The 13,630-nt window shown below is 39.3% G+C and overlaps 1 protein-coding gene across 5 annotated transcripts in view; it reads right to left on the bottom strand.

The window, feature by feature from the left end:
• CLYBL (citramalyl-CoA lyase) overlaps positions 1-13,630 on the bottom strand; it is a 234,937-nt gene that overhangs the window by 176,240 nt on the left and 45,067 nt on the right. For 2 of the 5 annotated variants that reach the window (XM_075129562.1, XM_048854193.2), the window contains one exon: positions 7,932-8,012. The exons of 2 other annotated variants lie outside the window; for them this stretch is intronic. In XM_075129562.1, coding sequence (XP_074985663.1) covers positions 7,932-8,012 — 81 coding nt within the window. Of the gene's footprint in view, positions 1-2,391; positions 4,909-5,949; positions 6,053-7,931; positions 8,013-13,630 lie in introns of those variants that run through there. One more of the 5 variants, XM_075129558.1, reaches the window with a different exon arrangement.

The raw sequence follows: 13,630 nt of genomic DNA, 5'->3' as shown, positions 1-13,630 counted from the left end.
TATTTTCACTCCTACCAGTTCTGATATTCCTGAGGGAGGCAAGGAGGAGATATATAACAGACAAAAGGGACCATTAACATGTGAGAATATAGCAATATAACATTAAGCTGTGTGTTATAAAAAAGCAAATAAAATATCTAATGAAACATCACCCTCCAACAGATCAAATGGCAAAAAAAAACAACAAAAACAAAAAAAGAACCCAAACCCTAAACTACATTTAATGGTAGTTAACATTGTAATTCCTTATAGCCAGTTTCATTAGAGCATCACCATGATAAGACATGCAAAAATAGCGATTGCTGCAGTAATCTTGAATGGTAGATGTAAGAGGAATCATATTTGGATACCACTGTTCAATCTGTATTCCCAAATACAATATGGTTCTTGTTTTACTGGCTTTTTACAATCTTATGTTCTAGATACGCACATTTCAGCTAAGTATTTCAGTTGCCATAACAACATCATAAATTTGTTCTCTGAAACCTTTTTAATAAAATGATTTTTGAACACTAATGCTACGATAGCCAGGACAGTTTCTCAATATATTCAGTTCACCTTTTTCTAAAGGAGTCTATTTGTTTCTGTTTCCCTAAGAAGCTCATAATCTGAAAATAATGTAACCACCTCCTCCTTTCCAGTGCTGGAAATAGGTCTGTTATAAATAGCTTTCCTGTGGTCTTCAGATCATGTTTTTAAAATAAATAATTCATCTATAGTGGCCAGTGGTCACTCTTTTAATGCTTACAAAAAGGAAAAAAAGTACTGTACATGTAACCTATTATGTGAAATACAGTAAATTTCTATGCATTCAATTGCAAAGCGCTCAGACGCATTTTCAAAGATTACTTAGCTGGTATAATCCTACAGATTTCTTCTATGCACTCACTTTTACAATTCGTATTCATTATGAAAATCAATTTTATACTGTAATTTTTAAGAAGCCTTATGTAATTTCTGTGATATCATAAGAAATAGAAACACTGGCACTTTATCATTAAATACATTGCATTCACTACCACCAACAAACAACAAAACAATGGACAACAGGATGTGACTAACAAATGCTGGGGGAAAAGTCAAGCTGTGCTTTTAGCATATGCAGTGAAACAGAAGACACTTTTTTTCCTGCTTAACATATCTATGCATTTCAATAAGTTCAGAAGAAACTCTGAATTGCTTTCAAAAGTTGCAAATTGTTGTGAATACACTGCAAAGTGGCACTATGGGAACATGACCATCCCATAATTTTGGAAGATGTTAAGAATAAATATTTTTTTTAAAAAACAGAAGAGGAAATATCTTGATTCTAACAGTTAAATATTCCTGAACTAGCAAGAGATTGTATAAATCAATATGTTCAATATACCTTAAAGGAAAATGATATAGGCAAAAGTATATATAGAAAAAAAGACTGAACAGTCATTTATAGCCTCCTCAATTGATGATCAAAGCCAGTTAATGTTATGAGATGATGTCATTCAGAAGAAATATATAGTTGAATGGAAATATTTGTTACCTCTATTAGAGATAATACACACACACTTCCAGAGTGGCTGCATTTAAAAAGATGTATACTTTGCTTTTACCATTTGTGATTTTTCATATAACTAAAACGGGATTATCACAATGTTTAAAAACTTAAACTGAGTCTAGTTTTTAAAGGGACTCACCATATGCAAGTTGTTTAGGTATCTATATCAGAAATATTTCTTTTTAAACTATGGAAGGGGGGGCAGAGGGCAGGATAGAATTTTTCTCCCTGAATATAAAATTAAGCAGTTGCCACATCAAAAGGAAATCTTGATTCATTTTACCTGAAAAATTAATAGACTTACAACTCTACTATTATAGATTCAAGGCGTTAAAAACAGAGGCTGTGGTGACACCCACTGTTCCAGGAACAAAATGCAGCTGTGTTTTTTGTTTCTTTAAAAATCATCAGCTGTGCCTTTACAGAGGATATTGTCCCCATCCTGATATTCACCCCAGCACCCCTTATTTCTTCCCCCTTTACTCGTTTTTCTATCTATATCACCACCCACTGGCCACAAAGCAAGATTACCATGTTACAGTAAGCTCCTCTAAACAGCAGGGCAAACTCACTGTTCCTAGGGGGAGGGGAAAGCAAGAGAGAGGAAAGACATCAGCTTAGCATTCCTCAGTTGCTTTAGATCTTTACAATTGTTTTTTTTCCCCTTCCCTCCTGGAATGAGGAGGGAAGCAATCACTTCAAAGAGGAAACTTTCTGCTTGGTGCAGAGACAGAGACAGAGTTGTTGTCTCACTGTTGTCAGTATTATTAATTAATTATTATTATTATTATTATTTTAAAATCCTATTATTCTTTTTGTCAGCTTGCTAATGAAGCTGTTGTTATTACTATTGAGGAAAACTAGGAGGCAATGCATGGTGAGGGAGGCGTGTGCACACCAGCAGCTCCCTTTCCAATTTGTTCCCTCTGAAGAAAAGGAAAATATCTATGACAAAAAATTACAGTGGGCAGTCTTCTTGCTTTCTCAATTAGCATTCCCCACCCTGTGGCATGTATGCATTATGTAATTCTGGGGTGCATCTATTCAGTCACAGGATAACATTCTGCAGTAATCGATCATCTTCCATCTGAAAATTTCAAAGCACTATGCAAACATTAATTAATTTATCCTTATCACCCCTGAAAAGTAGGGAAATAGCCCCATTTTACAGATGCAGGATGCACAGAGAAGTTGGTGACTCACGCAAGATCTCACAGAAAGTCTATGGCAGAGTGAGGAATAAAATGTTAATCTCCTGACTGCATGCCATGTGCTTTAAATACAAAAACAGCCATACTTTCTTTTTGCAAACCTTTCTTTCATTGGTTTCACAGTAGCAGCCGTGTTAGTCTGTATTCACAAAAGAAAAGGAGGACTTGTGGCACCTTAGAGACTAACAAATTTATTTGAGCATAAGCTTTCGTGAGCTACGCCTCACTTCATCGGATACATTCAGTGGAAAATAGAGTGGGGAGATTTATATACACAGGGAACACGAAACAATGGGTGTTACCATACCACTGTAACGAGAGTGATCAGGTAAGGTGAGCTATTACCAGCAGCAGGGCGGCGGGGGGAGGGGGGGATGGTGGAAACCATTGGTAGTGATGATCAAGGTGGGCCATTTCCAGCAGTTGACAAGAACGTCTGAGGAACAGTGGCGGGGGGGGGGGGGAATGAACAAGGGGAAATAGTTTTACTTTGTGTAATGACCCATCCACTCCCAGTCTCTATTCAAGCCTAAGTTAATTGTATCCAGTTTGCAAATTAATTCCAATTCAGCAGTCTCTCTTTGGAGTCTTTTTTTTGAAGTTTTTTTGTTGAAGAATTGCAACTTTTAGGTCTGTAATCGAGTGACGAAAGAGATTAAAGTGTTCTCCCACTGGTTTTTGAATGTTATAATTCTTGACGTCTGATTTGTGTCCACTGATTCTTTTACATAGAGACTGTCCAGTTTGGCCAATGTACATGGCAGAGGGGCATTGCTGGCACATGATGGCATATATCACATTGGTAGATGTGCAGGTGAACGAACCTCTGATAGTGTGGCTGATGTGATTAGGCCCTATGATGGTGTCCCCTGAATAGATATGTGGACACAGTTGGCAACTGGCTTTGTTGCAAGGATAGGTTCCTGGGTTAGTGGTTCTGTTGTGAGGTTTGTGGTTGCTGGTGAGTATTTGCTTCAGGTTGGGGGGCTGTCTGTAGGCAAGGACTGGCCTGTCTCCCAAGATCTGTAAGAGTGATGGGTCGTCCTTCAGGATAGGTTGTAGATCCTTGATGATGCGTTGGAGAGGTTTTAGTTGGGGGCTGAAGGTGATGGCTAGTGGTGTTCTGTTATTTTCTTTGTTGGCCCTGTCCTGTAGTAGGTGACTTCTGGGTACTCTTCTGGCTCTGTCAATCTGTTTCTCCACTTCAGCATGTAGGTATTGTAGTTGTAAGAATGCTTGATAGAGATCTTGTAGGTGTTTGTCTCTGTCTGAGGGGTTGGAGCAAATGCGGTTGTATCGTAGAGCTTGGCTGTAGACAATGGATCTTGTGATGTGGTCTGAATGAAAGCTGGAAGCATGTAGGTAGGAATAGCGGTCAGTAGGTTTCCGGTATAGGGTGCTGTTTATATGACCATCGCTTATTAGCACCACAGTGTCCAGGAAGTGGATCTCTTGTGTGGACTGGTCCACGCTGAGGTTGATGGTGGGATGGAAATTGTTGAAATCATGGTGGAATTCCTCAAGGGCTTCTTTTCCATGGGTGCAGATGATGAAGATGTCATCAATGTAGCGCAAGTAGAGTAGGGGCATTAGGGGACGAGAGTCGAGGAAGCGTTGTTCTAAGTCAGCCATAAAAATGTTGGCATACTGTGGGGCCACGCAGGTACCCATAGCAGTGCCGCTGATTTGAAGGTACACATTGTCCCCAAATGTGAAATAGTTATGGGTGAGGACAAAGTCACAAAGTTCAGCCACCAGGTTTGCCGTGACATTATCGGGGATAATTTCATTGTTTGTGGAGACAATAAACAGTATACCCTTCCAGTACAAAACACAAGGCAGAGAGAGGAAACAATAAAGGAATGAATTCCTCATCCCTTATATTCATCCTAGAGATAGATGATGATAATGCAACTCACGGTCACAAGCATGCTTATTTTATATTGTGTATTTTTAGACAACCTGTATTCCAAAATGCATTACAATACAATTAAAGAATTAAGTAACATCAGGAGAGAGAAAATAACAGATATGGACAAGGGGACATAGCTGTTCAGGTAAGATTTGAAAACAGATGAGTCAGTTTGGCAGAGGGACACTAGAAGGATGTTCCTGACAGTAAGAGCTGCAAAGGAAAAGGTTCCTGCACCAATAATAGCCAGACTGTATGGAGAGACAAAAAAGAGACAAATGTTAGATGAACTGAGAAAGTATGGAGGAGACTCGAGACAGGAGGCCAGATTTTCGAAGGTTTTTAGATGTCTAAAGATGCAGATAGGCACCTAGTGAGATTTTCAGAGTCTAAGCAGGTTCCTCACTTAAGTCCCACTGAAAACAATCCTAACCTACTTAGGTGCTTTTGACAGCCTCATGAAGTGCCTATCTGCACCTATAGGCACCTAAATACCTTCAAGAATCTGGCCTATGATTCCCGAATTAGGTTGTTGTAACCCCAGGAAGAGTTTTAAGAACAAGAAGCAATATTACCAACCTCAAAAGATCAAACATCATGAGTTGGCCCCCCCCCCCCCCCCAATTGTGAAATTGGGTTAAAATCATGAGATTATAAAAATAACAATGCTGGGGTTCTTTTTATTTGTCTTCTGATCTTTGAGCATTTGGAATTCATGTTTTCAAGCTTTTCTCTTCAGCCATGAGGACTAGTTTCTTTCTTTTTTAAAATCGAAGTTGAGATTCTCATGTAATAACCTGATTCTAGTTACTCGGGTTTTAAGAAAAAAAATTGTGAGACTCATGATAAACTCATGAGAGAGGGACAATTTTGAACTGGATTATGAAATGAATATGCATCCAGTAGAGTTTGTTTGAAGGTGAGGCTAATGTGGTCACATTTCACTGCATGTGCTAGAGAAGACAGGGGACAACAGAAATATGACTACCAGCGTTCTGCTGCAGGGCTCATATGTAATGAGATTTGAATAAAAGCACTGAAGAATATACTTCTATGAATGGAAAGTGCTTTGAGATACTTCAGGAAAAACAACAATTATAATACATTCACAACTACAATAATAATGCTGCTGCTTAAGGTATTTCTTCTTGAGTCAAGGCTCGCTTTCTTAGGACTACTTTGTCAATTTGAGTTTCTGCCATAGGTTTTCATACTCTTCATTTAACTTATTCAGGACATGGTTAGGAAAATACTATTCTTGACCAAATGCCAAACTATTTTATAAAACTCACTTTTAAAAAAGGCTGTAGAGCAGATATCTCAATCATTCCTATGAACTTCAAACTCTGCAGAATAAAACTTCAGTAAACTATGGCGTAAAGTCAGAGAGAGTTTCTGAAAGATCCATCAAAAGACAATATTTGTAAAGAATTTGAACATTAGCAACCAAACTGACACAGCAAAACCATTGTATTTTTCACCAGTTTTGTTTTGTTATATACAGCTGTGTTTTCACAGATGCAAAGCCATGTGTCTTCAGCAAAAGGTCTACTCTTTCCTTCAGATGTGAATGAAGATCAAAGGTTCAAACACAGAAATACAAGATCCTTTTCCCTTTGGAACATGTTTTTATTTTTTTGCAGTGGCTGCAAACCAGAATTTCCATCTGCTGTCCTTATGCAGTGCACAGGTTAACCTTAACAGTAGGGTTTGCAATGTTGTTATCTCAGCTAAGAAGTGCAGAGATGAATCACTTTTGCATGTATGCTCTGAACAGCTCACCAAGAAGCAAAAGTAGAACTGCATCAGACAACAATCAGATTAATCTTCATGGAGCATGGTTGAAACAGAGACCCTCTCACTTATTCTTGATACAACATAACACTAAATTACATAAAAATATACATTTCCTTTCATCTTATGCAGCTCTTGTGAAAGAAAGATATGTCAGCTATGATCCCATACCAAATTATTGGGCTAAATTTTCTACTGGCAAAGCTTCTTTGAGGTAAATGGAGTTGCATCACTTTATTCCAACAGAGAATTTGGCCCACTGTTTCCAGGCTGTATTTTGATATGCTCTCCCTTGCTCCCTCAACCAGTGTATTTTCTCAGACATTCTCTGTATCCATTTCTGCATTGCTGGTGATAAAAAAAATGCAATAACTTGATAAAAATATGAATGTTAACTGCTACTAGTTACATGATCTAATTATGGACAATTTATTTACATTTAATAAAGAATTTTAAACAATACAGCATCTATGCCAGTTATTGTTTGTACAATAATACTGATCTCTTGCAAAAAAAAAAAATAGGGCTGTTTTAGTTGTAAAACTAACATAAACCAACCAGAACTTATATATTTATTTAAAGAGATGCTTTTTTGTTTTGTAATTGTAGTTACTTACAAAATGTACATTGTAGGATTATGTCTGGATATTAGGGATGATTATGCTCAGCTAAAAGACAGCTGGTAAGTACAGTTTGGGCTCTTGACCGGCTCTGCTGATTGTGAAAAAAGAGCCAAGTATTACGTACACTTTGGTAAAGCAGTGTTATTCAGCACACAAATACATTTAAAGGTGGGGGGGAGGGCTTTTTGTCTTTCAGCCCCACCCCTTTTCTTTTATTGTCAACATGCTAATGTCAGAATAGAAGAAAAGTGCCCATTTGCCCCATCAATTACTTTACAAATGCATAAATTGCCATGTAAATATTTATTTTGGCTAATGGTAAAGTATGCTATATCAACTAAATGAGAGGATTTGAAGGTATTTTGTTATTTTTGCATTTAGTTTCCTCAAGGTCACTAAATATAAATATCAGTGCAGAGTTATCATTAGTGATCAAAAGCACCAAAGCTTTCGCTAGAACCATGTGAAAATTTCCAACAGTATTACATCTACATATTAGACCTTGTTTTAACAGTAAGGTATGATTGCCATCTAGTGGCCAGCTAACAATGACATCATTTATGCTTTTTATGCACCATTTATTCTGCTTTAAAGAATTTTTTAAAAACCACACAAATAACTGTCAGTTTTGATTAATGAATAGGAAATGCATATGGATCAACAATAAAGAATGAATATTAGAACTGTGGACTATTTTCAGTTTTACAATGGATATTTCACAAATTTGTGCCTTTTACAATCTGTGGAGCTTCTGTTAACATTGTGCTTCCAGAATTTTAGTGCAAATTTTTGCTGTGCATTAGAGCTCTGTCCCTGATTTCTTGGAATTCATCACATGGTTTAAGTCATGTTATTACTTCTGGTTTCCCAGATGGCTGAGATTCCTCATGTGCTCAGAAGTCATTTTCACTCTAGGAAAGGTTATCACAAACTTCTTTCTGCAAGATAGACAGAAAAAACATTGGGGCAGATCCTCAGCTGATGTCAAATATAGTAGCTTTATTTGCTTCAGTGAATTTACACGAGCTGAGGATCTCACCTATTGAGTCTGTTTTGATTTTCCTCACTTTTTCCCAAAACAAAGTAAAACAGTCTTGCAACTCATTATTAATATGGCCAAGGACAGTCTTTTACTCAATTTTTTGAAAACCCATAACTCTCTCTCTGAATTAGAATATTTGCAATTTTAAAAGGGAAATACTGGCAGCCCATTTTCAAAGATTAAATAGGAGAAATACGCACACTTTGGAGGCCTCTTCCTACACCCCACCCACCCCAAATGATCCACCCAGAAATATTTTCCTCTATTTGACCTCTTCCAATTTCATATTTCCTCATCACATTTTGGTATTCCTAAGGGCACCCTCTGAGAATCTGTCTTCTTCTGTCTGTGCCATTATGACAGGTGGTTATATTGTGTCTTAAAAAGCAGACACCCGTGTTACAGGTGGTGCAGAGGCATACTTCCCTATTGGGAGCATCCAGATGCATTGTGCTCAGCTCAGGCACAATGGCTTCTAGAGTTCTAGGCTGTGCCACTCTTCAGACACGTGGAATACACTCTGCCTTGCACAGGATCTGCTTCACTGGCCAGTGAGGAGGTGGAGGAGAGACAGGCAGGCCATTTCTCCTCCATATCCTGCCCATGTTACATAGACTAGTACGGCTTGTGACGTCCATGCAGTCCACGGAATGCAAGGACCAGATTGCGTCTATCAATGCCACAGAGACAAAAGTGAAGAGAAGGCTCCAAGCATCCTCTCTCACAATTTTGTTCCCCCTCACATACAGCCCAGCCTCTAAACCAGTTTTATGTAACTCAACCAGTTAAGTTTAGACTACTACCTTTTTAATACCCTCTCTCTTGACTATACAGGCAGTGAACTGAATGGATTTCAATTTCTTTGAATGACACCTACATTCTTAATTCTCCCTTGCTAGCCAGGAAACTGGACTCTATCTCAGTCTATTTGATATTATAATTAAATCTCACTATTTGTTTAGCTTGCTATTTGCAGTATCTCCATCCTGACAAAGATTAAAGGCCTTCTCTGTTTGAAAGTAGCATCAGAACAACTCTGTACACAATGAAGAGGTCCTGTAGCTAGAACAACCAACAGCAGAGGTCATTAAGGGGCATGGTTCTCCAAAGTAAACTCAATAGAGTCATAGAGTTTAATGCCAGAAGAGACCACGTGATCATCTAGTCTGAGCTCCTGAACATCACAGGCCACTAAACCACACCCAATTACCTCTATTGAGCCCCGCGATCTGGCTTAGACTAAAGTATTACAGCCCACAGGAGACAAAACTATTGTGTGCCACAGACATTGAAAAGAAGGGACCAAGGTGCTCCAGTTCCTGAGGCAGTGGCAGGGAACCGATTTAGTGAGATGCTCAAATGATCCTAGCAAATGAGCCATGCCTCATGCTGCATAGGAAGGTGAAAACATGCCAGGGTCACTGTCAATCTGACCTGGGGTAAAATTCCTTACAGATCCCAAAAATGGCAATGAGCAAGAACCAGCCAGCCAAGCATGAGAAAAAAGTGAATTCTCTGTACCGTCTCAGAGCACCAGTCAACTCTGCCTGATGTCCCATCTCAACCTGTGGCCATCTTTGATGCTTCAGAGGAAGGAGATACAACTCCCCCCCCAAATACATCAGGAGGAAAATGTTTCCTTCCTGACCCCTACAAGTGACTGCCTAAAGTGCTGGAACATGAGATTTAGGGAGATAAAGACATAGGACTACAAGGGACTCCCTGGGCCACTGAGCCCAGCTCCATCACCACTGTCTACAGGCAAACCCATCATGCAATCCTACTTATTACAACAGGGTCACACCCAAATGCAAGAGGCCTGGCCTAACAGTCAATTCTGTTTGTAGATTTTTACTACAGACAAATTGATCCTATCTCCCATATTTAATTGCGACATATAGCTGGTGAGACAGAGGCAGCTGAGAGACTAATGGAGTTAGCCAGCTGAGTTCACCAGCAGAAGAAGGCACAGAGATAGGATTCCCCCATCCCCTCCTTAACTTTCAGGTACTCTACAAGGAAAAAACCTGCAACGGGAGGAAAATAGCACATTGCCAACACCATTGCTGACTCTTCCTCTGCCTGCACCTGTGGGGGCCCAGGCCACACAGGCATCCTAACCCTGGAGGCTTCTACCCGGGTCCTGGTCTTGACTTGCTGTGAATGCAGTCTGCATGTGCCTGATGAAGAAATTTAGGCAAGGGGAACCACCCAGTGTGAGAGGTGGTTTTGCTGGAGTCCCTCAGAAAGCACATAAGAGAGAGCTCCGAAGGAGGTGGCTTATCTACATACCATCAGGAACATGACGGTTTAATTCACAGGATGCACATGGAGACAAAGAATGCTAGCCAATTACAGATGGCTACAGCGGCACCAGAGGAGGAAGGAGAACTGGCTGCTCTGTGGGGAGGAGACTGGTTGCTGGCCACCTTGGCCAGTGAAAAGTGCTCCATCCCCCACCCAGGTCCCTCGTCCACCAACGTGAAGAACCAGCATGCTGTACAGGCTACAGGAGTTGAGGAGCAGACCCCCAAAGGTGGAGGAGGAGGAGGAGCCACCTGCTTCCAAGCTGAATGCAGTTATTTTTTGTACATAATTCTATATTTGTAAGTTCAACTTTCATGATAAAGAGATTGCACTACAGTACTTGTATTAGGTGAATTGAAAAATACTATTTATTTTGTTTTTTAGAGTGCAAATATTTATAATACAAAATAAATGTAAAGTGAGCACTGTACACTTTGTATTCTGTAACTGTATTCTGTTGTAATTGAAATCAATATATTTGAAAATGTAGAAAACATACAAAAATATTTAAATAAATGTTATTCTATTATTGTTTAACAGTGCTATTAGTCACGTGATTATTTTTTTTAATTGCTTGACAGCCCTAATTCCCGGGTAACAACCACTGGGTAAAATTTACATTAAGGCCAGACAGCTATGTATTGATAGAAGAAACTCATTCTTCCCAGGTACCTTTTCCTGTGGATGCCTCAGCAAGAATATTGGCAATAGCTACTCCCTGTGAGACATCAAGACATGTGATATGCTCATGTGACCCTGGACTCCATCTTGAGCCAGCAATTTTCCGTGTACCTGGGCTGTGAGCACTGTTCCCTCTAAGCTGTGCATGTGTGTGCGTGCACACAGATCCTAAACCCCACGCACACGGCGAAACACCGCACACACAAAAATTTGCACAGAAGCAGAACAATTTGCACAGAAGAAATTTTTTGTGCACACGGCCTGTCAAAAATTAGAGGGAACACTGGCTGCGAGCTTTGTTTGAGACAGTAAATTTCCAGGCACATGACAAAGGCTATAAAAGACCCCTGAGATATCTCCATTTTTCCTCTTTCTTGCCTTGAGTCTCTGGACTGTGGATTTACAACGAAAAAGAAGCATTTTGAACTATGGACCGAGGACCTTCCAATCTTTTGGAAGTCAGAGATTCTTTACAAGCCAGCAGTCTATTCCATCACTGCTATAAACCTGATGTAAGGACTTTGCAATTATTTGTGTCTCTTCTTCTTTTCTTTATTAAACTTTTAGTTTTTATCTATTTCAGCATGATTACTGGGTAAGATCTGAGCTGTATATTGACCTGGCTAAGTGGCTGATCTCTTGGGATTAGAAGAACCCTATATTTGATTAAATTGATTTTCAGTAACTGCTCATCACAGTCCAGTGTCTGGGTGGTGAAACCAGGGCTGGAATGCCTAAGACGACTGCATTTTTGACTTCTTGTTAACCAGTGCAGTGATATAGAAGTATACTTTTGTTACTTGCTTTGTATAATCTAATGATAGGGCAGACTCACCCCAAACTGATCGTTATTCTAATTCTTGGCATGTGTCCTGAATTTGGTATTCTCAGTTGTGACCCACTGAGGCATGGTGACAGAAGGAAAGACAGGAAGAATAGTAAGAGGCCAATAGGGTTCCAGTAAGAGCTCTTTAATGACCTGAAAATCAAAAAGGAATCCTTCAAAAAATGGAAGCATGGAAGAATTGCTAAGGAGGAGTACAAAAGAATAACACAAGAATGTAGGGACAAAATCAGAAAGGCTAAGGCACAAATGAGTTACACCTATCAAGGGACATAAAAGGCAATAGGAAGAGATTCTACAAATACATTACAAGCAAGAGATAGACAAAGAAAAGTGTAGGTCCTCTACTTAGTGGGCAAGAAATAATAACTGTCGACATCAAGAAGGCGGAGGTGTTCAACACCTATTTTCCTCAGTCTTCACTAAAAAGCACCTAGGAGATAACAGGGTTATAAGGAATAGCCAGCATGGATTTGTCAAAAAACAAATCATGCCAAATCAATCTCATTTCCTTCTTTTATAGGGTTACTGGCCTAATGGATAGGTAGGAAGCAGTAGACGTGATATATCTTGGATTTTAGTAAGGCTTTTGACACAGTTGCACATGACATTCTTGTAAGCAAACTAAGGAAACGTGATCTAGATGAAATTTGTATAACGTGAGTGCACAACTGGTTGAAAGACTCAGCTACTCAAAGAGTAGTTATCAATGTTTCTCTGTCAAACTGGAAGTGTGTAGATAGTGTGTAGATAGCAGATCAGTCCTGGGTGTAGTACTGTTCAATATTTTCTGTCTTGGATAATGGACTGGAGAGTATGCTTATAAAATTTACAAAGGACACCAAGTTGGAGATATTGCAAGCACTTTTGAAGTCCAGGATTAGAATTCAAAATGACCTTGACAAATTGAAGAATTGGTCTGAAACCACAAAGATGAAATTCAATAAAGATAAGTTCAAAGTACAACACTTAGGAAGGAAAAAATCAAACACACAAAATGGTGAATAACTGGCTAGGTAGTAGTAGTAGTGCTGAAAAGGATTTGGAGGTTATAGTGGATCAAAAATGGAATATGACTCAACTATGTGATGCAGTTGAGAAAAAGGCTAATATTCTGGGTTGTATTAACGGACGTGTCATTTGTAAGATATGGGAGGTAACTGTCCTGCTCTGCTTAGCACCAATGAGGCTTCAGCCGGAGTACTGCGTCCAGTTCTGGACACTACACTTTAAGAAAGATGTGGACAAACTGGAGAGTCCAGAGGAGAGCAACAAAAATAAAAAAGGTTTAGAAAACGTGACCCAAGAGATAAGGTTAAAAAAACTGGGCATGTTTAGTCTTGAGAAAAGAAGACAGAGTGGGGACCCAATAACAGTCTTCAAATATGTTAAGGGCTGATATAAAAAGAACTGTGATCAATTGCTCTCCATGTCCACTGAAGGAAGGCCAAGGAGTAATGGCCTTAATTTGCAGCAAGGGAGATTGAGGTTAGACATTAGGAAAAACTTTCTAACTACAAGAATAGTGAAGCACTGGAATAGGTTTCCAAGGGAGGTTGTGGAATCCCCATCATCTGAGGTTTTTAATAACAGGGTGGAATAGGTTTACTTGTTTCTGCTTCAGCGCAAGAGGCTGGACATGATCTCTCAATGTCCCTTCCAGCCCTACATGTCTATGATTC

Source organism: Caretta caretta, chromosome 1 (assembly GCF_965140235.1).
Source record: "Caretta caretta isolate rCarCar2 chromosome 1, rCarCar1.hap1, whole genome shotgun sequence".
NCBI lineage: Eukaryota > Metazoa > Chordata > Testudines > Cheloniidae > Caretta > Caretta caretta.
This window is presented reverse-complemented; position numbering and strand designations above follow the sequence as displayed.